We start from the raw sequence: 27,650 nt of genomic DNA on the forward strand, positions 1-27,650 counted from the left end.
TCCAGACTTCATTTGCACGTCTGATTCCTTTTCATCTTGAACTTTCCACATTGATTTCTGTTCAACTTATCTATCTTAAAGTGGCCCCATGAGGATTTTACTTAACATACATGGATTAATGAATATAGTCAATCCTAGGAAGAGCTTTCTCCGGTATTGGTCCAGGCTGCGTAACACTGGAACGTCAGCCTCTATTTAAGAGGCCATATCCGAGGAGCCTACTGTATGTAAGCTTTTTCACAAAACGCGGCAGTATGGTAGAGGGCTATGCCAAACGGTGGAGACGCCAAGCCCACAACCATTGGCCAAAGGGTGGCGCTACAGCACTCAATTGAAAATGGAAACTTTGAATGTGATATCAGACCTGTATCTCGGTACGCAGATTATCTGATATCACATAAGCAGAGCCACACCGCCATACTAACATGCAATAGCTTTGCAATAAATGGTTTATGGTCAATCTGAGTGTCTCAAGGAAATTAAATAATAATAAAAACAAATCAGGAAATGAGGAAAACAAAGCAATAGGCCTACTCTACTGCATCATGAAAGTTGGTGTTGTGATTTTATATACCGGTATTGAGAAGGGTAGAGGTGGTGGAGTTAGTTGCTTTAGCAGACAGTTTAAGGGTCCAATGGAGTTAAGAGGTTCTTTTTACGGGTGCAGTACTTAGTTTAGACAGTTTTTGGTTTAGACTATATGGTTAGACCAGTCATTAGTCCTACAACTACAACCTATCTCAAACCCTCACCCTAAACCTAACCTCCCACGGGGCAGCACACCTAAACCTAACCTTAACCCATGTCTAACCAATGACTAGTCTAAACTAAGTATGCACCCCCTTTTTACTACTTCTCATTGGTTCAATATTTTTTAACCACACAGACTTTATGAAAAAAACTAAAACTAAAACCTCAAAAATGGTGGTGTCCTCCCGACAGCAACGATAATTGTCTTTTTTTTTAAATTATTATTGCTTGGCCCGTTATCACTCCTTGCAGCGCTATATTTTTGATTTGACAATGGAAAGTATTAAAAAGCGATTCAGACAAAACCTCTTGGACCTCTTGTTTTTGAGGGGCACTCCTATATACAGGTTTAATGTTTGTGTTTAGTTCAATGTTTGTTTTAAAAAACGCCATTGACAATGAAGAGATAATAATGTTTGTTTTTAGTTCAATGTTTGTTTTAAAAACACAAATTTTAAGATTTGAAACTGTAACATACCATTTGAATGATTGCTATAACTATTGATGGGACTGGGAAATATATTTAGCAAGCTGTGTACAGAACATCGGGCAACACAATCAACAACACAGTCTCTCTCCAACGTCCTGCCTATTGAAACAAAAATTTAATAAATACTAACTCAGCTTCATGTGTTATGACATTTATTGTATTATTCACTGCCTTTGGTGTGTGTTAAGTGATCCATTTAATGACTACCAGTGCGTCTTCCTGGAGGTGAACTTTGTCTCCCTCAAGTGTAGCAATTATATTATCTCTGCTGGACACAGTTTCCCTCCTGACTCCAGCATCAATTTGCATTGCTGCGGCTTCAATATCAGGTTTAATGCCATATGGACCTGCTGACAAGAGGCAAATGAGTATGTTAACATGGAACAACATGCCATGCCCTGATGCCCCTTGGGTTATTAGTCCAAGATGACCTAATGGCAGGTTTAGATTTGCTGGTGTGGGATGGGGGTGCAGTCTCCCCCTCCCCAGTAGGGAGGGGGCATAAGCACCACCGAAATCGGAGATAAGTCTCTCCATCTCCCCCTCCCACGTTACAAAACATTGTGTTACCGCGGCGCAGTGTTTAATCGCCTGGTAGAGACACTCTATAGATATGATCAATTAAAACTTAACGTAATATCAAAAACCAACAGCCATTAAGTCCACCCCCCCTCCTCCCCCCCAGCTATATTGACACCCCTGCTGACACAGATATGTGTGAATGTATATCTTAGTAAATATCTCCTGGGGCACAATTAGCCCTTCACTAAGTCCATCTCCAACCCATCCTTGTCCAATATGCACGTTAGCAGCGAAGAAAGCTTGACCTGCATAGCAACCGTTGCTATTTGGATTGGCATTGGACAATCGCTTTTTGGGGTGGGATTTAGTGAAGGGCTAATTCCCCAGGTGGTGTAGTTGGCTATAGTTAGGCTATGTTTGTGTGTTGGTGGTGGGGGTGCACAGGGGGCATATTCAAATATAAAAAGCATTGTATTAATATATCACAAATGCATCTTAATTTAAACTAACTGTTGAAACAGAAGTAGATGGACAATCTTTAAGGATTTAACTGATTTATTCTTTTCAAAATCAGAAATACTTTATTGTCACAGCTAGTCACACCTTAAAAAAGGGTGAAATTAATGTGATATCACTATATGAAAAAAAGATCAACACAATAAAAAACTACGGCGCCAAAAAGAAAGTATGCTATTGTAAACAATAAATAACATGAATAAACAACTATCTCTACTCACTGTGCTCTTGTCATCTATTCTTGCATTCTTGCAAAAAATCTTGCCATGGCAGTTCCTAGTAGTGCACTGTGCTCCAGCTGTTGTCCATCATCTAATCCTAGCAATTACCTTTTCTGGCTGTACCATAGAGAGGGGTGTACTGTAGTTGGAGCCGAAGGGGTTTGTTTTGTTAGTTTGTTTTGACGGTAGAGTTGGGGGGTACTGTAGGCCAGGGATACTCAAATAGATTTACCTGTGGGCCACATTACAAAAATGGCAAGGGGCCAGGGGCCAGTAGATAAAATTACGACATTAATGATACTTGATAACTTCTCTCTTTCAATTGCTTTATTTTCGCAAAATGTATCAAAGTACAATGTGCATGCACACAATATGTAAATAAATAAATGTGTTACATTTTCTTGCATAAACACAAAGAGCTGTTTCCATAACTGCACAAATTATTGCACATAACATGAGTAGCTGTTATAATAACATAATAACATAACATGAGTAGCTCTTTGCCTGCCTGCCTGCCTGCCTGCCTGCCTGCCAGCCAGCAAGTTGGTTAACAGAAAATAAATTGTTATGGCTGAGTAAAATAAAATACAATAAACACAATTTGCCTGAAAATAGATTACCCAGCTATGACCTTTTTCATGAAAAAAAATGAGTAGTGATATGGCTGACTGAGTAAAATAAAACAATCTACCTGAAAATAGATAGCTATAAGTGAAGAGCAATTTCCGCAATTACCATTTCCGCAATTTCCTCAATTTCCATTTCCGCAATTTCCATTTCCACCATTTCCGCAATTTCCGCAATTACCATTTACGCAATTTACGCAATTTACATTTACGCAATTTCCATTTCCACCATTTCCGCAATTACAATTTCCGCAATTTCCGCAATTTCCATTTCCATTTCCCACTATTAATGGCAGCTGGGTTTCATCATTCAAATAAAATAGAATTCTGTCCGTTTAGCTATAAAATTATGTCAGGGAATAGGGATACACAGTATATGTCTTTCATTTGCATTGCATCTCCCCCCCCCCCAAGCTTTTATTTTCGTTCGAGTAATAGTACAACTCCAATAGTATTACTTATAATAATGTAATTAAAGATAACTTCATTCAGATTTATTTATTTTTATTTCATTTTCCAGATTTTTTTTTCTTCTTTTTTTTAGATTTTCATTGGTGGGCCAGTCATAATGGTCCCGCGGGCCTGATGTGGCCGGCGGGCCTGAGGTTGAGTATCACTGCTGTAGGCTACCAGCTGCGACAACTGTGTGAGGAATGTTTTTTGTATCTGTAATATTTGTAGATGGTTCATTAGTAACAATCTCTGCATGGTGCCATTTATTATTTTTATTTTACACTTGTTTGTAAGGACCTCGTCTGACACAAACCCTTTCCTATTGTGAACTCTTCTGCTTGGTGCAGAGTCCTCAATTCCTCGGTCTCCTCGTGTGGTGGAACCTTGGGGCCAGCAGTTAACCCTGTGGAAAAACACAACAATTATTAATGTTTGGTGTTAAGTTAAGTATGTATGTACAGTATGTGGTTGAGATGAGTGTCTGATGAACTGGCAGCAATACACCAGGAGATGGGGATAGAGACAGCAACCTGTACAGTCACTATAAACCTATACAATTACTATGAAGAGTATGCCATCGCATTTTTTGTGACATTGTATATGATGTTTATGCTTATTTCGTTTTCCCACAGCGAAAAACATTTGACACACACACAAGGCGGTCTATAAATGTTTTACTCAAATAGATCACTGAGATATTTCTCCTAATATAAATGCTTTATTTAGACAATTAATACGGTTAAGGTGTGAGGAAGCTCGAAACGTTACCAATAGATTCTGCAAGCGGGAGTATTATACTGGTATGTGGATTTTAACTGATTGAACTTTTGATCCACCACCCAGCCTAGTAGTAGGTTTGCGATGTTTGTCTTTTTGTATTTTTCTCATGCATGTACAGTATTTATACCACCCATGTACCACCAAAGCTTTGATCCATTTCAGGGTTTATATGGTTTCCTCTTGCAAGGAGTGGGCAACAGTAATGATTTTCTCTTTTGCAACAATATTCTTTGTCACTTTGTACTGTACATCACTGGATCTCAACCTGTGGGCTGGGACCCCCAGGGGCATCCCCCACAAGATTTTGTAGCTTTGCATAGCCAGCCTTCATCTGCCTCTGCAATGCATATAGTCCCAGAAGTCTACAAGTTCAGCTTGTAGTGCAGCTATTTTCACAATGTGTGTGTGTGTGTGTGTGTGTGTGTGTGTGTGTGTGTGTGTGTGTGTGTGTGTGTGTGTGTGTGTGTGTGTGTGTGTGCGTGCGTGCGTGGGGGCGGGCACTTAACATAGAACGACTGCCCTGTTGAGTGGTCAGATGTGTGGGCCGCTAACGCTTGCCTTTCAAGATTTCCAAGTGAGGCCCTGATCTAGAAAAGGTTGGTTACCGTCGCTCTACACAGCTCTGATAGTAGCTACACCACAGCTCTCCATTTTTCACTGTACTCAGCAATCGTTTCTATGGTTACCACAGGCAGAAGCCATGGCAACTACAGTAAAGTACACCCCCCCCCCCCAACTCTCCCCACCCCTCTGCTAATGGCTTTGTGCTATAAATGTGTTATCTTAAAACCTCCTTTCCACTCTCCATCCTTACAGTATATCCCTCCCTCTCATGATCATCTCTTGTTTTTCATCCTCCCTCATTGTGCATTTTGTCATCACATCATCCGTCTTTCTAAAAATAAAACCTGAGGAATGTTCTGAGGAATTACTCTCTCTCTCTCTCTCTCTCTCTCTCTCTCTCTCTCTCTCTCTCTCTCTCTCTCTCTCTTTCTTTACATCACCCCAAACAGGGTAACGGGCATGGACTCATGGAGGCTTCATGACTCTTCCTCAACAGCCTGTGATGTCAACATTGTAGGTGATAGCTTCATTCTCCTCTCCTGGTTGGTTGGTTGGTTGGTTGGGAGGAGAGAAGCATGGATGGGATGGGAGTAGAGAGGGAGGGGCTGGGTTAATTTATTGTTTGGTTCCACGACAGCGTGTTTCTTTTTCAACAGAGCATTATCAATTTATCGTACGTCCCTTGGGTTCAAGCTCTTATGGTCCACAGGTCCAGATATACATATTATTTTACTGTTGGTCTCATCTCTGAAAGATGTCAGGTTGAAATACTAGGGGAAAGTAATCCAACAATCCCAAAAATGTTAACCCTCAGGTTTTGGCATCAGTCCCTCAAAATAACAGAGCCATTGGTTATTTTCCAGTCCATTAGCATTGACATCCGACACTCATGTAGGGAGGAGTCCAGCATAGAAGAGGCAGAGATGCCAATGTCTACACTCTACACCCAAAGTAGCATCAATTCTCCAATAGACAGCCACAGCCCACAGCCACAAAACCTGTTGGCATGGCCAAACATAGACACAGAATACCGGGTAGGAAAACCACCAAATGAAATTGTATATCTCTGCTGTCTGGAAGAAACCACCTAACTCTGGAAATGAAAAAAAAAAAAAAAAAAAAACATCCAGCTCAAGTGGAGTTAGGAGGTTTTTGTTGAAGCGCCTTTTAATACTTTTCATTGGTTCAAAAATAAAGAAATGGAGTTAGATGGTTATTCCGGACAGCAACGGTATTGTGTTGTGACTGTAGACAACCAAGTTGAAAGAATAAAGTTAGGCTAATTGCAACACTTCATCACAGAATAACTACAGGAATACATACTGTAGCATTGAATGCAACAGATTGATGATTAATATCTTGGTGTATTTATTCACTCTTTAATATGGTCACCTGCCATTTTACAGCCACACCTGTGCATGTATCTGATATCATGTGACAGTAAAGTTAAAGTTGAGTTGGTTTATAATTGGGGATGGAAATATTTTTTTTTTTATATTTTCATTTCAGAAAGGAGGCATCAAAAGTGTCTTTTGATGGGGAAAATAGAAAGGGAAATATGCATATTTCCCCCTTTCTCCTTTCTTGTTATTGTGCCCATAGCTGTTACAATATCATGGTTCATCCAATTTGGTTGACTATTAAATGTCTATCTAAATCTATTGATTCTATTCTGCAACATTATTCTGCCAACAGCTGTGTTGAGACTGAGTTTGTTTCATGCTTCATACGCTATCCTTCCTCAAGTAATACTGAAATTAACAGGACCACAGCATTGTGCAAGAGTCTCCCTCCCGCCTCCATTGTGCAACACCGATAACCACAAGATCAATCGTCAGGCTTCAGACACTGCCAGCCGAATCCTGCCTCTCAAAGATTATTACCTACAATTTTTTGGCATTTTATAACGCGCGCGCAAACGATTTGACGGTGTGGTTTTTTATTGTTTTGTAAAAGTTGTTTATGGTAAAATGATGTTCACGTCGACGCGCGCGCAGCAGAGGATGACAGCCGCTCAGCTCGCGAGTACAGTGGTGATGCTGCTTTCGCTCTCTGGTAAGCAACACACACGCAGCTGCACGAAGCAGCCGATCAATGCTCTGATACAAGGAGAATGATACGCTCGCTGATCAATACGAAGAACCATAAACTGTGAGCCACCACTCTCATATAGCTGTCTGGTGGCGGGTCAGGTGCACTGTGTGTGTGTGTGTGTGTGTGTGTGTGTGTGTGTGTGTGCGTGTGTGTGTGCGTGTGTGTGTGTGTGTGTGTGTGTGTGTGTGTCGCGTGAGAGAGAGATACATTATACTGTAGACCAGTGGTTCCAAAAGTGGGGTCCGGGGACCCCCAGGGGTCCTCGAGGAGTTCCAGTGGGTCCCCAGCTAAATCATAGTTTGGAACCAAATGGACCTTTATGGGTCTGTAACTCTGATAGTGTACAAATCAAATTGTTTCCATTTGTACGCTGTCAGAGTTAATTACCTTTGATTTTACAATATAAATTGGGGGTCCCCGTCCCAGATAGAAATGCCATTAAATGGGGTTCCGTAACTAATGCATGTCAAACTGGGGGTCCTTGGCTTGAAATTAAACGGGTTGAGAATCACTGGAGCCGTAAAAATGTTCTCTTATGGGGGACCCTGGCATATATTGTCAAATGGGGGTACGTGGGCTAATTCGTGTCAATTTGGGGGTCCTTGACATGAAAACGTTTGGGAACCACTGCTGTATAGGCTACAGTACATCTGAATTCTGATTTAAGTGATTCATGATTTTATTTTTTAACATCCTAAAACTATTTTGGTCAGCTTGTAGCCTATACCTTCCTTCCTCTCCTCATCAATAGCCTAAACAATGAGGCTTAATATATTTAAAACATCGTTAGCTACAACCCTATAGTCGCACAGAGACAATAAAATGACAGAGGTCATTGAATTCAATAGCATTATCGTGATTAATTATAATGGCTACCATATTGAGAAATATAGGCTAAACAGGAATATCAATTGTGCATCCCTAAATGCAATGTAAGCTGGCGCACCTGTTAGTGTTGTCCGAACGGGACTGTACAGTAGAATGTACAGTACACCTATGTGTTTCTAACTCAACAGGCATTTGATTATCTGCAGCAGTGTTGTTTACTCATGGCATTATGGATGGAACATGATTTTACTCTTCTGAGTTTATTTATTTTTTAACACAAACTACGGAAAACCAACTACAAAATCCCTAGGCTATAGTAAAGAAAACATTGGCCTGGCATTGCAATATATACCTACCACACGTAATTGTTGCCTTGCTGATGGCAGCAACAAACATTTAATAATGATACCACATGGTAAATATGGGTGTTTAATCCAGCATAGATTGGGCCATTTCATTTGTATCAGAATGAGAAACTCATCTGTGATACATAATCCACTGATAAACTGATAGGTCTAAACCACTATAGCACAATGATGGTCCACATCTAATCAAACATACTGCATCAGCCTCTGCATCAGGCATTACATAATACGATAAAAACAGACCAAGTCATAGTCAACCAGGGTTATATTTGCTGGGGTTTGATGGTCTCATCTGCTTTTCAGTATAGTTTAGACAGTTTTTGGTTTAGGCTATAGTCATTGGTTAGACCAGTCATTAGTCCTACAACTACAACCTATCTCAAACCCTCACCCTGGCCTAAACCTAACCTCCCACGGGGCAGCACACCTAAACCTAACCTTAACCCATGTCTAACCAATGAGTCTAGTCTAAACTAAGTATGCACCCCCTTTTCAAACGTCTCCCCCGTCACTCACTCAGACAGTCAACCAGTGAAGTGTGTTACTATTTCAGCTTAGTTTAGACTAGTCATTGGTTAGACCAGTCATTAATCTCAAACCCTCACCCTAACCTCCCACGGGGCAGCACACCTAAACCTAACCTTAACCCTCCCCTTAACGCACCCCTCACCAACCTTAATCCGGTCGTTTTAACGTTAACGCACCCCTCACCAACGTTAATCCGGTCGTTTTAACGCACCCCTCTCCAACCTTAATCCAGTCGCCTTAACACACCCCTCACCAACCTTATGTCTAACCAATGACTAGTCTAAACTAAGTATGCACCCCCCTAAAAATGCCTCCAGATGCAGCTATGACAAGGAACCACTAGAGAGCATCAGCATACTAAGAAGGAGATGGAATTAAGTTACAAGGGTATCTTCTTTCGTGTAACGTTAGAGTTCCAACTCGGTGTCGTGGAGCCACGCTTGCAACTCTGGTCCCAGGTCAAAGAGGCCGGCCTCAGAGGGCGGTCTGTACAAGGGGCAGGTGTATATGATATGATATGGTCGGCGGTTTGCTCAGGGTCACCGCACTCACATGTCCCACAACGGTATGATTCAGTGGGTTTCAAAGTGTAATTTGTGGACCCCTGGGGGTATGAGAAGTAGTTTATTTTAACATATTTGATATATCATATATCATACCTGTAGTCTAATTGAAGTCAAATTTCCCTGAACTGTCCACCCTTGTTGGTGGTAGGCACTATAGATACACAAAATAAACTATGCCTACCATCCCAATATTGATATATGTTTTAAATTGGTGAATTAATTCAACATAAAAAGCATTATTTTAAATCAAACATTTAACACAGTATTAGCCATTTCATATGATTGAATTTCAAATTGCACTAATTCTACAGTGTCACAGTGTTAAACTAATGTCACAAATTTTGGGCGCTGTGGCTTAACTGGTTAAAGTATCTATCTAGTAAAAAGAATCCCAGAAGTGCCCTTTTAGCCCTTAGTCAAGCTGAAGTTGTTCACTGCTTATAAAATATTCAAACATCTTAACAGAGCCAGCCAAGGACTGTACACACTTAACTTAAGTACAGATCGATTGTAGGAAACTTGGTAATGATCTTGCTAGCGTGTGTGTGTGTGTGTGTGTGTGTGTGTGTGTGTGTGTGTGTGTGTGTGTGTGTGTGTGTGTGCGTGGCTGCGTGCGTGCGTGTAATGGTTTCCTGAAGCTTGGAAAGATATCAGACTTTGAGGCTCCACTGTCTTGGGTAGTTGGTACACTAAAATCTGCATTAATTTAACACTGCACATAGAGGATAATACACTACACTACACTGAGGTTAATTAGGCCATGGAACAATTATTATTAAATATTTCTGTCCTATACACTATTCTAATAATTTCTGTGAACTAAATTAGTGACTTAAACTACTCCTCATTTGTACGCTTTGTACCGCTTATCCAAATTCGGGGTCTCAGAGGTACCGTCTCCTGACTTCCCTTTCCTTGGCAAAACTATAGCTAGGTCCTCGGGGATCCTGAGCTGTTCCCTGGCCAGCATGGAGATGAAATAATACCACCACCTGGTCCTTAGTCTGCCCCATGGCCTCTTCCCAGCTGGGCGTACCTGGAAAACCTCCCTGGGGAAGCGACCAGGAAGCATCCTTACTACTGTAGATGCCAATCCTTACTGAACAACTTCAACTGTCCTTTCTACAGCCCTACTTGCATCTCACAAAGCTATATTAGGCCTATTTTGCTATGTGAGGAGAGTTGTAAATAATATCACTGTATGCAGGACACAGGCATGGTGAGTGAGTTTTTTATGAAACAAGTGCAGGCATCAGCAAGTACAGCAGGTGCAGAAAATGTCCCAATTGTGACTGTAGGCTGATCATGCATATGGTCCCTGACTCCCTGTCATTGTGGTGTGCAGTGTGATTCTCTCCAGTAGGTGGGAGCAGAGCCTAGTCAAGCAGAGCCTAGCTACAGTTACAACATGTACACTGCAAGATGCAATACATTGTGGGGGCAGCCTGACACAGCAAACGGTGAACAGCCAAGAGGAAAACAACATGGCAATACAGTATGTGCAAACTGATTCAAAACTATGTAGCCTTTACTGTTGTGTCGATTTATTCAATGTTACATTGCCACTGCTCAGCAAAAAAAGATATGAGTAATGAAATTGCCATAATTAATAAGGCTGTAACATGACGGCTGATCCAAAGATTCTAAGAACAAGACCTTTATTCAAATAATTATATAAGGTCAAAGGTCACCCTAGCCTGCCATGTAGAGAATGGAAAGGGTGAACATCCATTAAGTATTGCATAGGAGCAGTTCCACTTGCGTTCTGAACATATACATACTGTACATATGTCTCTGTTCTGAAGGAGAATATGAATAGTCCTTAATTGGGAGGTGTGGACTTGGTGCAGCAGTGATTTCAACGGTCTGAAGAAAGAAACTGTTGCACAGCCTGTGTACAGATATTCTGAACATCCCGTCAGATGACAGAGAAACCACAATGCTGGAGGCGTTCTAGCATCCGAATGGGGTGGAAATGGAAGGGAGAGAGAAACTGATGATTTGCTCAGCTGTAAACACGCCACTCTCCACTGTAGTGTAGAGCTTTGGGACCAATGGTGACAGATGAGGTACCAGATGCTAAAGCAGCCGGTGAGGATTGAGGAATGCTTACAGTACAGTACAGTACTGTGGGCCTACACCAATACACAATGTACTGGTGTCAACCGTGTCATCTCCATGTGGCTTTTATTGGATCTGGAAGTGCAGGCATGGGTCAGTAGCGTAAATTCTTAGCACATAACCCTGTGGCACGCCGGAGCTTAGCATGTTGCTTCTGATCCGTACAGGTAGGCTAGGGCCTGCAAGGGAGGACATTCTAGGTCCAGTTAAGTTGAGTCCCAGCAGGTCTATCTCTCCTATTAACTGTTGCTCATGTGAATAAAATGCAGAGCAGTGATAGTAGCGATAGTTTTTTACGACATGGAAGGCAGGAGGCTACTTCACATTTTAGCTCGCCAGACCCTCCATTCATTCTATTAGTTAATTCATATATACTCCCAGAATCAGTCTGTCTGTTTATCATTCGCTTTAAGCGAACTCACACACGCCCACAGTACGTCAGGCGGTCCATTTCACTATTTTGCGTTCACTCTACATGCTAGCTGAGACAGTATAGAGCGCCAAAGTCCTGACGTCACTCGCTCATCCCCTGGTTCTGCCTGATTCACGGAAGTAATTTCTCTATGGAGAATAACATGAGGTCATCTTAAAACCGTTTCATATAAGCATTGTGGTCCAAAAATAAACAAGCTGTCTGCGTTATTGTCAGGCAGGTGTCTCTGTATCGTTTGCGACAGTCAGTCACTCATATACGATACAGTCTATTTCTAGCGAAAATGTAACTAATTCAGTAGCAGTAGCAATAGCGTTTTCTCTCAGTCAGTTGATTCTTCATATCCATATGAGTGAATCGGCCTGGATTATTATATTTTTTTCTTTTAAACACAGTACTCATATGACGCGATCTAAAATCCCCCTATGGGTATTACAATGCCTGGCCTTCCCTGTGGCATATACTGTAGTTCTGTAATGGGTGAATCTGTGATTATATGTGATTTACAGTATGGGTTGTACTATGATATGTGGTATCTAGTTCTGTAATGGGTGATAATTGCGACTGCAGGTCGCATTTACTATGACATTATATGACATATATATATATATATATATATATATATATATATATATATATATATATATATATATCAATATTGGCCAGCAACTCTACATCTGACCTCAAACCCTATTCTGACCTGTTCACATTCCATATATTGATCCTTCCCCACCCATCCTTCCTCTTCAATGTCTCCCTTTTGACTGATACATTTAAACTCTAGACGGGCCTGTCCCAAAGTCATTAGTGCAGCCGCGCCCGGCAGCCGGCGAAAACTAGTGTACTTGGGCCCTCATCAAATCCTGTACAAAGTGCATCTGGAAGTGAGGCCTCTGTATGATTTTCACTGCCTCTGAAGATGCTCCAGTCTTTGCAATCAAAGCACTGGAGAGCTGAGATGGCTCACTCTGGCCAAACCTTTGGTTGAGTCTTTCTTGTTTTTGGTAATATAACATTTTTAGATGCGCATGGTTAAAATAAAATACAGATTATGTAGATTGCATTACTGATAATTGTTCACTGACAGCACCATACATGCAGAGCTCCTCTTGTGTTGTGGTGAAGCGTAAACAACCACAATAACAATGATGTTTCGAGTGAAGAGCAATGTTTTGAAATTATCAAAGTGTTCGCACACCATTATGTAAATGCACACAATGCAGTTTCTCTTTCACCTTACGTACAAGACAGGATGAGTTAAAACAAAGACATTTTTTAAAACCTTTTTTTGTTTAAAGGCTAGCTCTATTTTGAAGTATTGAAGTAACAGAGGTCTCACTGTCTCTCCAGAGATGATGTTATCCAATCAGGAGAGAGAACCAATTTAGCAGCTTCATTTTTTTTATAGTGTTCTAGTTCCAATTCTGTCAGTTTCACTTATTGCCATGCATGATTGCTTTCTCCTGAGTGATTAGATCAAAATTTGTATCACGTCTCTCTTGTCCTTCATACAATATTATGAAATCTATATCAATCACAATCAGTGTAATGTGTGAGGGTCCGTATAAGATTTCACAAAAATTCATCTATCCAGCTTGATTGACAAAAGAGCAGGTTTACCTAATGCCTTGCATTGTTATGTACTTGCTGTATATACATATCGTTGCTGTCAGAAACCTCTTGTCTCCATATTTTGTTTGTTTTTCGTAAATCAATGCCCTACTTGATCATACTGCAGTGTCACACAAAAGCATCAAAAGTAGCAGATCTGCAAGCTTGAAATGTGGCGCGTAGCATCATGCTTTGAGTTTGACAATCGCTATTTCCTGAATTATAATCCTGAAAAGTAACAATTTTAGAAATATATATGAGGTTTCCGCCCGACAGAGATGATATAACATACTGTATAAGTCTCTGCACATCCAGTGCATATACAAATGAAAGAGGGTCTCACAGAGTATGGGGGGTTATGTAACATTTACTGTAGCTATGCAGTACCTTGATTCTGCCATCTCCTTCTGCGACCTTGGTCGAGTAATGGAGTGACTGACGAAACGATGGGGAAACGAGGGGAAAAACGGAAAGAGAAATAGGGAGGCTGGGGGTCAAGAAAACAGGGTGAGAAGATTGATTGTGCTCCGTAGGGAGGTGGAAGAGAATCGAAGAGAGATGCAGAAAGATGTGAGCGGAAACGCAGATGCAGAGAGAGAAATAGGAAGAGGGGGAGCAGGATGAGGCTGCCCTAATGCAGTATTTCATCTAGAAGCACTATCTCTCTCTCTCGTGCTCTCTCTCTCTCTTTTTCTCTCTCTCCCTCTCGCTCTCTCTCTCTCTCTCACTAGAACAAATTGATGAGTCAGCAAGTGCAGCTATAATCTAAGTGTGTGTGTGTGTGTGTGTGTGTGTGTGTGTGTGTGTGTGTGTGTGAGAGAGAGAGAGAGAGAGAGATCATGAAAGAGAGAGAGAGCAGGTGCTATACTGCAGTAAAGAACACCTGACTAGGGGGGGTGGAGCAAAGCAGGGATGGGTTGTATTTAAATAATGCATATTGTGCTGAGTCGAGTGGCATGTCACATGCGTGCATGTTGTGTGTAGCCTACTGTGTGCGCATGCATTTATGGCATGTCCGTGTGTGTCCGTGTGTGTGTGTGTGTGTGTGTGTGTGTGTGTGCGTGTGCGACGTGCATTCTGCAGAGACCTCTCTGCAAAACGCACACACACACACACACACACACACACACACACACACACACACACACACAGTGGGCAGTGGAGTGGTGCAGCAGTAAGTGGGAACAGAGCCAGAAACACACAACTGCAGAGGAGAGAATGGTGCAGAGCCCAATCCCCCTCACACACATGTACACACACAGTGTCTCTCTCTCTCTCTCTCTCTCTCTCTCTCTCTCTCTCTCTCTCTCTCTCTCTCTCTCACTATTCTGTTTTTGAGTGGTACAACCACTCCTACAACCAGCAATGTCCGTGTCCGCCTATGTGTGTCTGTGACGTTAATGAGCACGAGAATGAGTACCAGTAGGGGCGCTGTTGTGGCAGAAACAGAGAGAGTGCTGCAGTTGCCTGCTAATGACACGGGGGTTTTTATTATTCTTTGAGACACACATGTGGGTATTTCGGGCCGTGGACAAATCCGCCATTATTGTTTAGGGCTAAAGACCATTGGAATTGCATTATGCAACGTACATTGTATTTGTTCTTTGTCTTACAGTATTTGTTCTTTGTCTTACAGTACAGTACAGTATTGACCGTGTCTGGAACTGCAAAAAACAGCAGCAACATAAACAATTAAAACGGGACGCCCCAAATTTACTTTCTCCTTGTTCCTCAGCCACGAAAAGGAACCGGAAAGTAGAGCACTATGATATGAGACACACATACGGGTATTCTGGGGCGTGGGCCGGGGCATCTTCGAGGAGTGTGTATGGACTTCTGCACCGGTCCCACTGTTTTCAACTGACCGTTTAGCCCTATTTCAAAATTGCGCAGACCACGACCTGAATGAAACGTCTCGCGTGATGCATGTGAAAGCAGAGGAATTGTAGTTAGATCATATTTTTTTCCATATGTACCTTTGTCCGCACAACAAGTAGACCAATCACATCAGCTCACTCGATGTGCATACATTGAATTGCAGCTCAACTCATGTTACTACGCAAATCTCAGATCAGCTCACACTGCTGCATGCATACTGTGCAGTGCTCAATATTGACATGGCCCGGTTTCCCAAAGGACACATGGTATAAGAGGTATGGGGCTGTATTTTGCGTGTCTTAAGTACCAGGTCTTATTCCCTAACTTGAGTAAACTAAAGACCTGGAGGCGTGATCAATTCCATTTGGTTATTCTGAGTGTCCAAAGAGCATTGATCACGCCTCCAGGTCTTTAGTTTACTCAAGTTAGGGAATAAGACCTGGTACATAAGACACGCAAAATACAGCCCATGGTGTTGTACATGCTCCGATGCCCTCTAGGCCGCACACAGAAGCCTGTGAACATAGACATTTCGTGCATAGATGTGCCACGCAATGGTATGGCAGGCCTCAGGTCTACCATTCTGAAATTTAATTTAATAATATTTAGACTGCTGGACAGCTGACAGTACGCTCTCTTTAGAGATAGGATCCGACAGGAAGCACGCACATCTCCAGAAATTCTACGTACAATGAAAAGGAAGGGATGTCCGCACACTGATTCACTGTTCCCAGGAAAATTCTTTATTTGTTTAAACAACGTTTCGACCCTTGTGGGTCTTCGTCAGGTATGACGAATACCTGACACACACATTTTAATGAAAGGCTTTTCCATAAGTATTTGTTATTTATTTCTTATGGAAAAGGTTATATTTCACACTGCACTTTATATTTTGTGTTTTTGGAGGTGATTGTCTTATATTAATCAATCACTGTTGTTCACAGGTTGTTGGAGTATGGATGTGATAGTGCCCAATCGAATCAATGCACTGAATGGAACAACCATCAAAATCCCTTGTACCTTTACATCCTGTTACAAGATTGATTACACCAAGTTTGCCATGAACTGGACCTACCAGGAAACACAGAATGACACCGAGGACATGGTGAGAACCTTTAGGCAACTCAGTTTAGCCTCTTTGGTCATTGTGATATTGAAATGCCACATTTGGATGAATAATGATGAAATAGCATTCCAGCAGAAGTACTATCCACTACTGTAATCAATAGTAGTAGAACCAATGTAGAAAATTCCCCATAGCTTAATTTATTTGCATATCAATTGTGCCACAGGCAGCAGGCAATCTAATCTCTGGCTGAGAGACAGTAACATTTGTAGGTTTACTCTTTGACTTATCTTCTCAAGATTGTATATATATATATATTGTCTAATTGTATATGTCCTAAACAGATGGCCAAAGTGAAGGGACTATCTGCAGGTCATTTCTAAAGTTGGATAGTGTCTACGACCGTAGGCATCAGTTTACGGCAGTTGTTAATGTCTATTGTGAGGTTGTATCACTCAAGAATGCTTTTAAAGTAGCGCGCACGCGCGCGCGCACACACACACACACACACACACACACACACACACACACACACACACACACACACACACACACACACACACACACACACACACACAAACAATAGTGGATGTGCAAACTTGAAAAACTTGCCTGCAGACACTGAACAGAATTTTGCCGATGCCTTAGCTCTCGGCTTGGGCATGCCTGCAATCTGCAGGCCCCTCCCTCACGACTGATTTATAGACATTAACTTCCAAATATGAACACAAGTAGTTTACATTTGTAGCCAAGCTGTATAATAGCATCCTTAAGACGCTGGTACTTAAGCACCTTGGTAAGGAATGCCTCTTCCAGACTGTGGTCAAATGTACATGCCACTTCCAAACTGGTCACTTCTCTCACACACACACACACACACACACACACACACACACACACACACACACACACACACACACACACAGACAGAGAGAAACAAGGGGACAAAGACACATCCACTGCATGTTGGAGAAGATATATAGAAATGTATTGGTAAAACTAGGTTAGAACTGGGAGGAACTGGGAACAACTGAAGGCTCTGCCTTGACAGGGAGGCTCTCGGCTTCCACATGCTATGCTGGAAAGATGGACATATGCCTGGGATCTCAGACTCATTTCAACAAAGCTGCTTCATCAAGGGAATAGGTCAATTAATCCACAGAACCCTGTAAGAAAGTTACATCACGGTGTACCAGCAGCCTCCTCCGACACCTCCGGAGTACCAGCAGCCTCCAACACCACCTCCGGTGTACCAGCAGCCTCCTCCGACACCGCAGCGGGTGTACCAGCATTGCCAGCAGCCCCCGACACCACCTCCGGTGTACTACCATCCTCCTCCGACACCTCCGGAGTACCAGCAGCCTCCTCCGACACCTCCGGTGTACCAGCAGCCTCCTCCGACACCTCCGGAGTACCAGCAGCCTCCTCCGACACCTCCGGTGTACCAGCAGCCTCGGACACCGCAGCCAGTGTACCAGCAACCTCCGACACCACAGCAGGTGTACCAGCAGCCTCCGACGCCTCCTTCACTGCAGCCAGCGTACCAGCAGCCTCCGACGCCTCCTTCACTGCAGACAGCGTACCAGCAGCCTCCGACGCCTTCTTCACTGCAGACAGAGTACCAGCAGCCTCTGACGCCTCCTTCACTGCAGACAGCGTACCAGCAGCCTCCGACGCCTCCTTCACTGCAGACAGCGTACCAGCAGCCTCCGACGCCTCCTTCACTGCAGACAGCGTACCAGCAGCCTCTGACGCCTCCTTCACTGCAGACAGCGTACCAGCAGCCTCCGACGCCTCCTTCACTGCAGACAGCGTACCAGCAGCCTCCGTTACTGGCTTCAGAGCAGCCACCATACCAGCAGCACCTGACATCAACTTCACCGCAGATGGCATACCAGCCGCACTCGACGCCATTTCCCCAGCCGACACCAGCATGTTCATGTATTTGACTGGGTGTTTGAATATTGCATGGCTGTGTTTGAATATTGAAAATTGCAAGTGTGGTTGCCGCTGTCGCTTACATAGGCCCTTCCCACTTGACTCTCTTGACTCTCTTGAAAAGTAATTTGAAATGTTCTATAACGCTTGAGTAGTTTGGTCTTCTGCCCCTGCAAGGGAATTTATGTCTTTATAAACGATTGTAAAACATAGACTGTTACGTAACCACAACAACCAATTAGATACTATAAACAGCTCGGCCAATCACAGTGGAAGTTAGGTAGGTTACTCACAATAACTATAGTCTGGTTGCCACACTAACAACATACAATTTTTTGGGGGTAGGAGGCTTGAATTGTGCTACCCGAAATGCTCCAAAATGCAAACCTTCAACATAAACTGATCTCTCTCTCTCTCTCTCTCTCTCTCTCTCTCTCTCTCTCTCTCTCTCTTTGTCAGTTTATGACGTTCAACAGTAAGAAGGGGATGGTTCCTCTGCTTTCAGACCAATTCACAGAGCGAGTGGTGTTTGCTGGGAACCTGGACAAGAATGACCTCTCTATCAAGCTGTCAGACGTTCAGCTGGAAGACCAGGGCATTTACAACTGCTATGTCAGAAACCCCCCAGACCGTAACCATGGACACGGTGTCATACAGCTCAAAGTTGTCACTGAACGTAAGTTTGGTTTTGGGTAGGGGAGCACATCTTAAAATACCTCATGTGCGCACAAAGTACAAAACATTAAACCAAATTAGGAGTCCTTGAGGTGTTTCCAGGAGAATGATTTACTGTTGATATGGTTTCTATTTCTGGGATAAGGGTCCACAAATATCCCACTTTTTGTTTTGGTAAAAGATCTCTGTTCAGAGCTTAATTTAGGACTTTTACAACAGAATAGGTAATATACAATTGTATCCAGAGTAAAATGATTGCTAAAGAAAATGTTGGTTATTAGGACAGACTACATCCTCTAGCCTGGAGGGACGACATCCCACAGTCTGGCAGGACATTGCTTTGCGATTGTCTAATATGCTGTTAGCCGACCAATAGTGCAACTAAATCCGTCTCTCAGTGACTCAGTTAGACATTTATAGGCCTGGCACTTCTGTTGCGGACCAGCCCAAAATTTACTTTTCCATTTGGCACAATAAAACCTCATAAGCCCTACTTTCAAGGCCAACAACATAACCAGAGCTTGTCAGAAAATGATTCACTGGACAGGACATATTATTGTCTGGTGTATTCAATACCAGTAAGACATGTCTGGGAATGCCCATATACAGTATGGACCTTTATTTTCTCTTCCTTTTTTTAAATTGACGTTTTCGGGCCAACCCTTGAACCCGGGTAGGGCATAAAATGTGTGCAAATTAGTAAGGCCAGGCGGGGCCTCGGGGCAGCCCACTTTGGGCCCAGGTAGGGCCGGGCCTTAATTTTCGGTCCTGTTGAGATCTCTGTCGGGCACGGCTGCGCTAATGACTTTGGGATGGGCCTGTCTACAGTTTGAATGGACAGGTATCAGTCAAAAGGGAGACATCGATGGGGAAGGATGAACATTTGGAATGTCAGAACAGGTCAGCTCCATTTATGGAGATTTGATTAGGTCAGATCAACATGGTGTCCGTGATGTCAGATGTATGTTGCTGGCCGGTTCCATATTTGCAGATCTAGGTGATGATCCAGTCTTCTCCATGTATGGCTATCCAGGGTTTGATTAGGTCAGTGTCGTGATCTTCATATACTGTATGGAGAAGGCCATATGAGCATGTCACGAGGCATGACTGACTGACATGAAACGCAGGTTTTCATAGTAAACTACGACCTATGGTCGCAACAATTAAAAGGCTTACTGTATGTGAACAACATTGGTTTGTTGCATGTCATTCCTCCTCTCATTTCCATTTTCCTCGTCAGTGTGTTACTGAAGCAACAACATTGCATGAAATACGGTAGTCACATAAAACATAAAACACACACACACACACATGCGTACCAAACGATAAGTCAGCAGCCATTTATTTCCACTCTGTTTAGCCCACGACAGCTTTTATCAGCACTTCAGTTGTCTCCATCTCCAGAAATATTTAATATTTAACCCTCTCTCTCTCTCTCTCTCTCTCTCTCTCTTACTCTCTCTCTCATCTGTAGTACCCCCTCCACGGGATTCAACCATTGCCGTGGCAATTGGAGCATCCGTGGGAGGGGCTTTGGCGCTTCTGATTCTCTCCATGGTCGTAGTGAAGTGTCTCCGTCGACACAAGAAACAGGACCTCATTTCAGAGGAGAAGATGGAGGAGGAAGGAAAACTGCAAGATGCTGAGGGTGTAGTGGAAGAAGGCACAAAGTAAGATCTGGAATAATTACATCTGAGAGTCTAAAGTACTGTATGCATCCTAAACTCTAAACACTTAGTCCTGTATCTGTAGCAGACCTCTAATAAACGGAAAGAGCAGCGAGGGCAGTATTCAGTAGGGATGTATGAAACATTTTAACAGTGATACGATACGTATCCCGATACATGGTTGACGATACGATACATGGACGATACATTATGGCGATACGATACGATTCAATGATTTGAAATCGATACAGTAGGCCTAACTATTTAAAATACATTGACATTAAGTAATTAATCCCCTCCTTTTATTTTATCTTCACAAAATTGCTAAATACCAAAATATTTGAACTATAAATGCACTCTGTCGAGCTGCCTACTTGCGATTTGCACTTCCATATATGTGAAGGGCGTAGTTTCAATAAAGCAGCCTATCTGTGATGTCAAGGATCTATGATGTCCGGCATCTATGACATATCTATGAAGTATGACTCTAAATTTGGGAAAGGCTTCAGCCGGATCAGAGCCCCTTTGATGTCCAATCAAAGTATAAGAAATAAATAAATAGTGGAGGTACTTCTGTGGCCTACTGCCAATGTGCACAAGACATTTGGCACTGATCGGTCCAGTGGTTTGTGAGATTAGCTCCGGACACACATACAGATTGACCAACTAGACTGATGCAGAGCCACACTGTAAGAATGAACCGTAGGCTGCCTATACACACAAAATAACAAGATTAAAGAGGATGTCACTGTTCCCAGTCAAATCAAAACTAATAGCACTGCTTTGAGAACAGGGACACACCAGAAATAGACCTACAATCCTGACCCTTTGGGTTTCCCACATAATTTATTTGCGGCAGGCACCAGGGAACAGTAAAGGTCTCCACACACCAGGCACGAATCGGATGCGAATTTGGATTTTTAGCGGCGTTTCTCCATCGGAAAAACGCGGCCGGTGTGCAACCACCTTAAGAGTGCTATTGGCACACACACACGAGCACAAGCGCACACGTCAGAGACACAATAGAGCAAAATAAAGTATTTGCTAATTTCCTGGCAGTCTTGTGACAAAAACAACTTTTCCTCAAACTTAGCTACTGTATCTTGGAAGGGAAGGGTTAACAGTATACAGATGGGTGTCGAGAGGTTATGCAGTGTGTTGCTGATTTGCAAATGTCACACAATCCTTTCCTTCCACATTGGCGAATGGCTACAATAACTCCCCAAAATAAAGCGAGGGTGGTAAGAAACCTTGTTTGTTGTGCTGTCCGTGCCTGAAAATAGAATATCCTAAAAGGAACATGAACATGAAATGCTCGCATTTCCTTTTCAACTGACTCCCTAAAATACAAAACACATGCAGGCAGGGAAAAACACAGTAAATCGGGAAATTGACAATTTGCCTGTCTGTTGCACACCTCGCATCAATTGATGCACCTACCCCAAAATAGTGCCCTATTCTTTGTTCTAAAAGTGGCGAGCCATACAGACGGAAGGCATCTCTAAGGTTTAAGCTCTCTACCTGACATAATTGCTTTTCTCCTACCCTTGGATCAACAACCATTAACAGTCGATCCTCTGGTTTGTTGAAAAGTTTTCTTCCGACTGTCTTCTCTGACTGTCTTCTCTTCTCCAGCAATGTTTTTGACTGATATTATACTTATTGTGTTCTATTGATAGACAGCTATAATGCAGTCCAGTGACAAGTGGAACCCCACCATGTCCTCTGGTAAATACCTGGTCATGTGAATGATATCCTCCAATGAGGAGTGTTGTTCTCCTTCATCAGCCATACAGTTGGTTCATCTCTCCCTTTCTGCCGACTACTTCCCATCTTAATTCTAACCCATCCTCCCAAGTGGTGTGGCTAACATGCATTCTCTGTTGGTGTGGTGTAGAGAGAACATGATGTCTTCCTCCCTCCCACCCACATCTGCCAGGACACTGCAATAAAATAAGATAATACCATTACCATAGTTCTGTAAGAAAGCTGTAACTGTTTATTGCCTTTCTTTACAGCTATAATGACCTACAGTATATATTTTTACAATGATAGAAAATCTTGTAACTATTTAACTGTAATAACTGGCTGTCCAGACAAAGCTAGATATCGTGTTCAGTTTTAATTTTAAAGTTAGGATTGCGAATGATAGTTAAATTGTGTCCATTTGATGGCAGCCATGGGAAGGAGTCGGTCAGACATTGACATGATCATGTGGATACGTTTGTGTCCAGAGACACTGATTAACAGGTTGGCCAGGGAGGTTTAGATGGACAGCCTGTTTGCCAGAGAAAATGTTGGCGCTGTACTTTTCTGTAGAATGTGGATTTTTGAACCTCCCAAAACAATTTGCATTATGTTTCCCGCTGTGGACAGTCGAGTGCAATTTCAAAGAAGATTATAACTGAGAATTGATTACTTACTGTTTATATTATGTGCAACTCGAACAGCATATGCCTGGTGCCTTGCCCAGACGCACCTCTAGGGCTCAAGCCTGCCTGCCTTGAAACGTCAAAATGGTTTGCAGAAACAACAGCAACCTTTATTCTCTGGCAATTGGGTGGAGATGAAGACAATAAGACATGAGAGTGACACACAGTCCTGATCAAGGCCACAATGAGCAGTACATTGTGTTTTCAAGCCAGCTGATAAAAGTATTTGTCATAGTATATGCATCAACAATATTGTTTAGTATTTTAGTAGGCCTACTTTAGCCAGCAATGTTTAAACCTTTTTCAACCGTATCAGTGGCTCTGGTTGTATTCTTATAGTGGTGTGTGGTGTTTAAAGTGTTTGTATAGTATTGTGTATTGTCTTACCATATTTGTTTGTATTCTTCACGGTATATAATGTTTATAAATATAATTGAGTAATAACGCATGACAGCCCATTGTATATTTCCATTATATCACAACTAAGGGTTCGATAGAGAAGGAGCAGGACATTGCGTTTGATTGAGAGTCTTTGTTAGACTTCATTAGGCCTGTTCTCAATCAATGCTAGTTTGAAGACCTGGTTTTAGTTGTAAAACTCTATAATAGCTTTGGAGGTATGCAGAGCCCAAGGAACTAGATTTTCACAAGTAAGCTTCAAAAAGAGTCCAGGCAAGGGCAACAAGATGAAGCTAGAATGGAGAACAGGGGAGAGCTACAAGGCACAGGTATTGAGCAGGCTTCCTGTGATCCCATCTGGGCCAGGGGCCATGGCCAGCTTCGCACGTCATGAGCTGATGGTAGACGTCCCCGTCTGTGAAGTGGACAGAGGGTGATTGCTCAGAGGTCGGTTGGCTCCCGAGAAATATTTCCCACTCAGTGGAGCTTGAGCAGTCGCGCGTGTCAAACCTGGCATAGAAATGGTTCAGGTCTCTAGTGAACGAGGTGGTCAGTGGGTCTAGGAGGGCTGATTTCTTTTTAGGTGGACCCAGGTGAGTGCTGTCGCCTTCTGAAAGGCCTGCCTGGTGTTTGCGCTGCTGAAGTCCTGATCTAATTCTTCTAAGCAGAGGTGTATTATAGGAGACCAAAGTACACCTGTCATTATAGTACGAAACTATAGAAAATATGTAAAATAACTGAAACATAATTTTCCAGATCTACACTGTTCTAATACCAACAGCCAAGAGCTCCATTAGACAATGGAGCTCTTGCTGTTAATACAAAACAAGAAGCAAGTTGTTAAACTCACTGTTACTGCTATTTTTCTTGTTCTCCAGCTTGAGGAAAGTAGACTCTTGCTGGTAAAGGACATACCCCAGTCTGCTGTGCAGTGACTGCTGCCTCTTTGCTGTCTTCAAATAAGGCAAATGTCTGCTTCCCTAAGGGCCGGTGGCTCCTTCCCTAAGGGCCGGTGGCTCCTTCCCTAATTGATGTCCATGCCAAGATGTCTTAGTTTCAGACAGATCCTGTTTTGACATTAATTATATGGAGTTACGTGTTTGGCTTAACAACAACAGAAAATGTGTTTCTTGTGCTTAGAGGCAATTACTATTGAAACAAATCTAACCTTATGAGCCAATAGGCTTTTATTAAGCCTTGCTCATGTCATAACCTACCTGTGCAAGAGACTGAAACCAAAGCTTGAGTGGAAGAAGCCATCCAATTTACCTTTATATTCATTAATTCATTCAAGGTAATTCTACCAGAGACAATAGCCTGGCAGATTTCTCAACCCCAGACTTGATGAACTCATTAAACCTAATAATCATATTACCTATACTTGATGTAGAAACCATCCCGTTTAAATCTACTAATCATATTGCTTGCTACACAATGTGCTAGAAACCATGCTGTTTAAATCTAATCATATTGCTTGCTACTGCTACACGATGTATCATGTGCTAGAAACCATGCAGTTCACAATCTATTTTGGACGCATAAATACCCTTGCATATATACGTGCTGTGCTACTACTCTACTGTGATGTAAGCATGTTTTCACACTCTGTTCCTCTCTAATGTCAGCTGTGCGTGCGTGTGTGTGCGTGTGTGTGTGTGTGTGTGTGTGTGTGTGTGTGTGTGTGTGTGTGTGCATGTGAGCCTCTTTTTGTATGCCCTACATCTCTCTACCTGCTACCAACTTCATCTCTAGAGGATGAGCTGAGGCTGCGGGGGAATGTGTTAGGACATGAATCTCATTGCTTTTGGGTCAAAATGGTTCTCATACTCTTTTCTCTTTTTCTCTCGTCTTTCCTCTCCGTCTCTTTCAGAGACTTGTACCCCCTGCCCGAAGATGCATAGTAACCACTGCTTGAGTCATCGTTCAGTGAACATCCCCTTCTAGCATGCGTGTGCCTACTGTGTGTGTGTGTGTGTGTGTGTGTGTGTGTGTGTGTGTGTGTGTGTGTGTGTGTGTGTGTGTGTGTGTGTGTGTGTGTGTGTGTGTGTGTGTGTGTGTGTGTGTGTGTGTGTGTGTGTGTGTGTGTGTGTGTGTGTGTGTGTGTGTGTGTGCGTGCGTGCGTGCGTGCGTTTCTGTATTTATGTATGTGAGTAAGATAACAATACATTTATCACCTAGAAAGAAGCCATGGAACGTTTTTTTCCATTGCTCTCTGCTCCAACACATCCCTAACACACTTACTACACTTAAACACTTTGTATATCACTTTAGCACCGACTACAACATGCCATTAGGTATATGAAATCTTCCTCACAGCAAAGCATGCCATTTTTATAGTGCACTGCAGACAGGCACCTGTTCACCCAGCACGGATCCCTGTCTATATAGGAATGACATATTTTATGTGAGTCGAGAGAATAGGGATTATTACAATGCGAGCTAATTATTGGTGGGTACATCTTTATTTTAGTTTAAGTCATCTATATCGATGGGGACCATGGCTTTTTGCCATTTTGATAAGTCATTGACCACAGTTTTGCACACGATTAATATGATAAATAGCTGTATACTTTGTCCTCTATATGACCTTGCTTATCAGCCAAACGGAATGGGACCATAAGAATTGGACTTATTGGCTCACTTTTTGAAGATGAGCTTTATACAGGTATATTTATTAAAGCACAAATAATATGAACTTATTATATTCCAGGTAACTGCCAGTGCCTACAATCACATTCTGCTTTGTTGCCCAATGATAATATTTTGACTTATAGAAGACATATTTATGACCTCAGTAAGGTTTGACCAAACATTATGAGAAGTTTATAGTAATAAAATCTCAACATGACAAATTAACACTGTGTTATAGACAAGATTTTGATGATAGGCATACAGTATGCTACAATATGCTTATATTTCAGCTCTTAACATGAAGAATGTATGGCATATATTTATCCAGATGGAACACTGTGACATGTTCATGGCATAGCAAAAGAATATAAAGAACATACTATTAAGATGATTATGATAAAGACTGTGTATGATTATAATGATTGACATGATATGGGAATAATGGGATGTTTATAATGCATTCCAATAATGTGATATGTTTACAATGTATATGTTATATGTTTGTATACAAGATTATTTACACCTAACACCTAAGATTATGATGAATACATGTAGGAAATTACAAGTATGACAAAATATGATACCATATTGTGTATATGTATGTAAATTGTTTACAGCAGGCATATAATATGCATGATCTGAGATCCAAAACAGTGGAGAAGAAAAGGTTGAGATGAAACGAAAGACAAAACTGTTGTACAATAGAGGAGCATAAACAAAGCATTATAGAACATTGCAATGAAAAGTGGCAGTGGCCTGAATTACCTGCCCTCTATTATCAATAACTACCTCCTTAACCTTTGTACACATTGCTAAGCATACAGGGGTTAGTGATCAAAACCATTTTTATTGACAAACTGATTCCGGAAATATTCTTCACAGGATGATTTCGAAAAAGGATTCTGTCATGACAGAGTTGAATATTAATTCATATCAAAGCAAAGGTATAAAACATTACACTGTAGTTAATCTGAAAGATGACAGAATATAGTATAAAACCTTTGACACCCAGATTTCACTTACAACTTGATCATTGTTTACGCATGTGTAAGCCCATTTGGCTAAGATACTCATTTCACATTTTCAAATTGATATTTGATAGCTACTCTATAGCCGTGGAATAAAAGACTGATTAGGAACCAATAGTGACCGTTACTCTAGATAGATGGATAGATCTTTATTGATTATTAGGAGGATTTCAGTTATTATTATAATTTTAAAAACAATTACAAGTTTTTAAATCTCACAACGCGTTGTGACGCTACATTTTGCTGTGAGCTTGTAGAGCTGCTATTTTCACTACTTATGTGTGACACTCGACTCTTGTATGATGGAGTAGGGCATTATGAAAGAAGTTAAAAAGATTAAGTCTGCCTGACATCAATGATATACTGTACACAATGACTGTCGTTACAACTTTGAGAGTTATCGGAGTCCGGGCCTATACCAAACTGGGAGTCCTTGATATTTTAAAGTTTGAGAACCACTGCTTTAGA

At 42.0% G+C, this 27,650-nt stretch overlaps 1 protein-coding gene across 1 annotated transcript; it reads left to right on the forward strand.

The window, feature by feature from the left end:
* Positions 1 to 16,301: 16,301 nt before the first annotated feature.
* Positions 16,302 to 20,699, forward strand: scn2b (sodium channel, voltage-gated, type II, beta; the record flags this gene model as incomplete). Its single annotated transcript, XM_080771700.1, has 3 exons — positions 16,302 to 16,451; positions 18,810 to 19,026; positions 20,500 to 20,699. 3 exons carry the CDS (start codon positions 16,302 to 16,304, stop codon positions 20,697 to 20,699), a joined length of 567 nt encoding a protein of 188 aa, XP_080627826.1.
* Between the last annotated feature and the right edge of the window lie 6,951 nt (positions 20,700 to 27,650).

The sequence above is a fragment of the Protomyctophum bolini genome, assembly GCF_963924005.1.
Source record: "Protomyctophum bolini genome assembly, chromosome: 9".
In the NCBI taxonomy this organism is placed as follows: Eukaryota; Metazoa; Chordata; class Actinopteri; order Myctophiformes; family Myctophidae; genus Protomyctophum; species Protomyctophum bolini.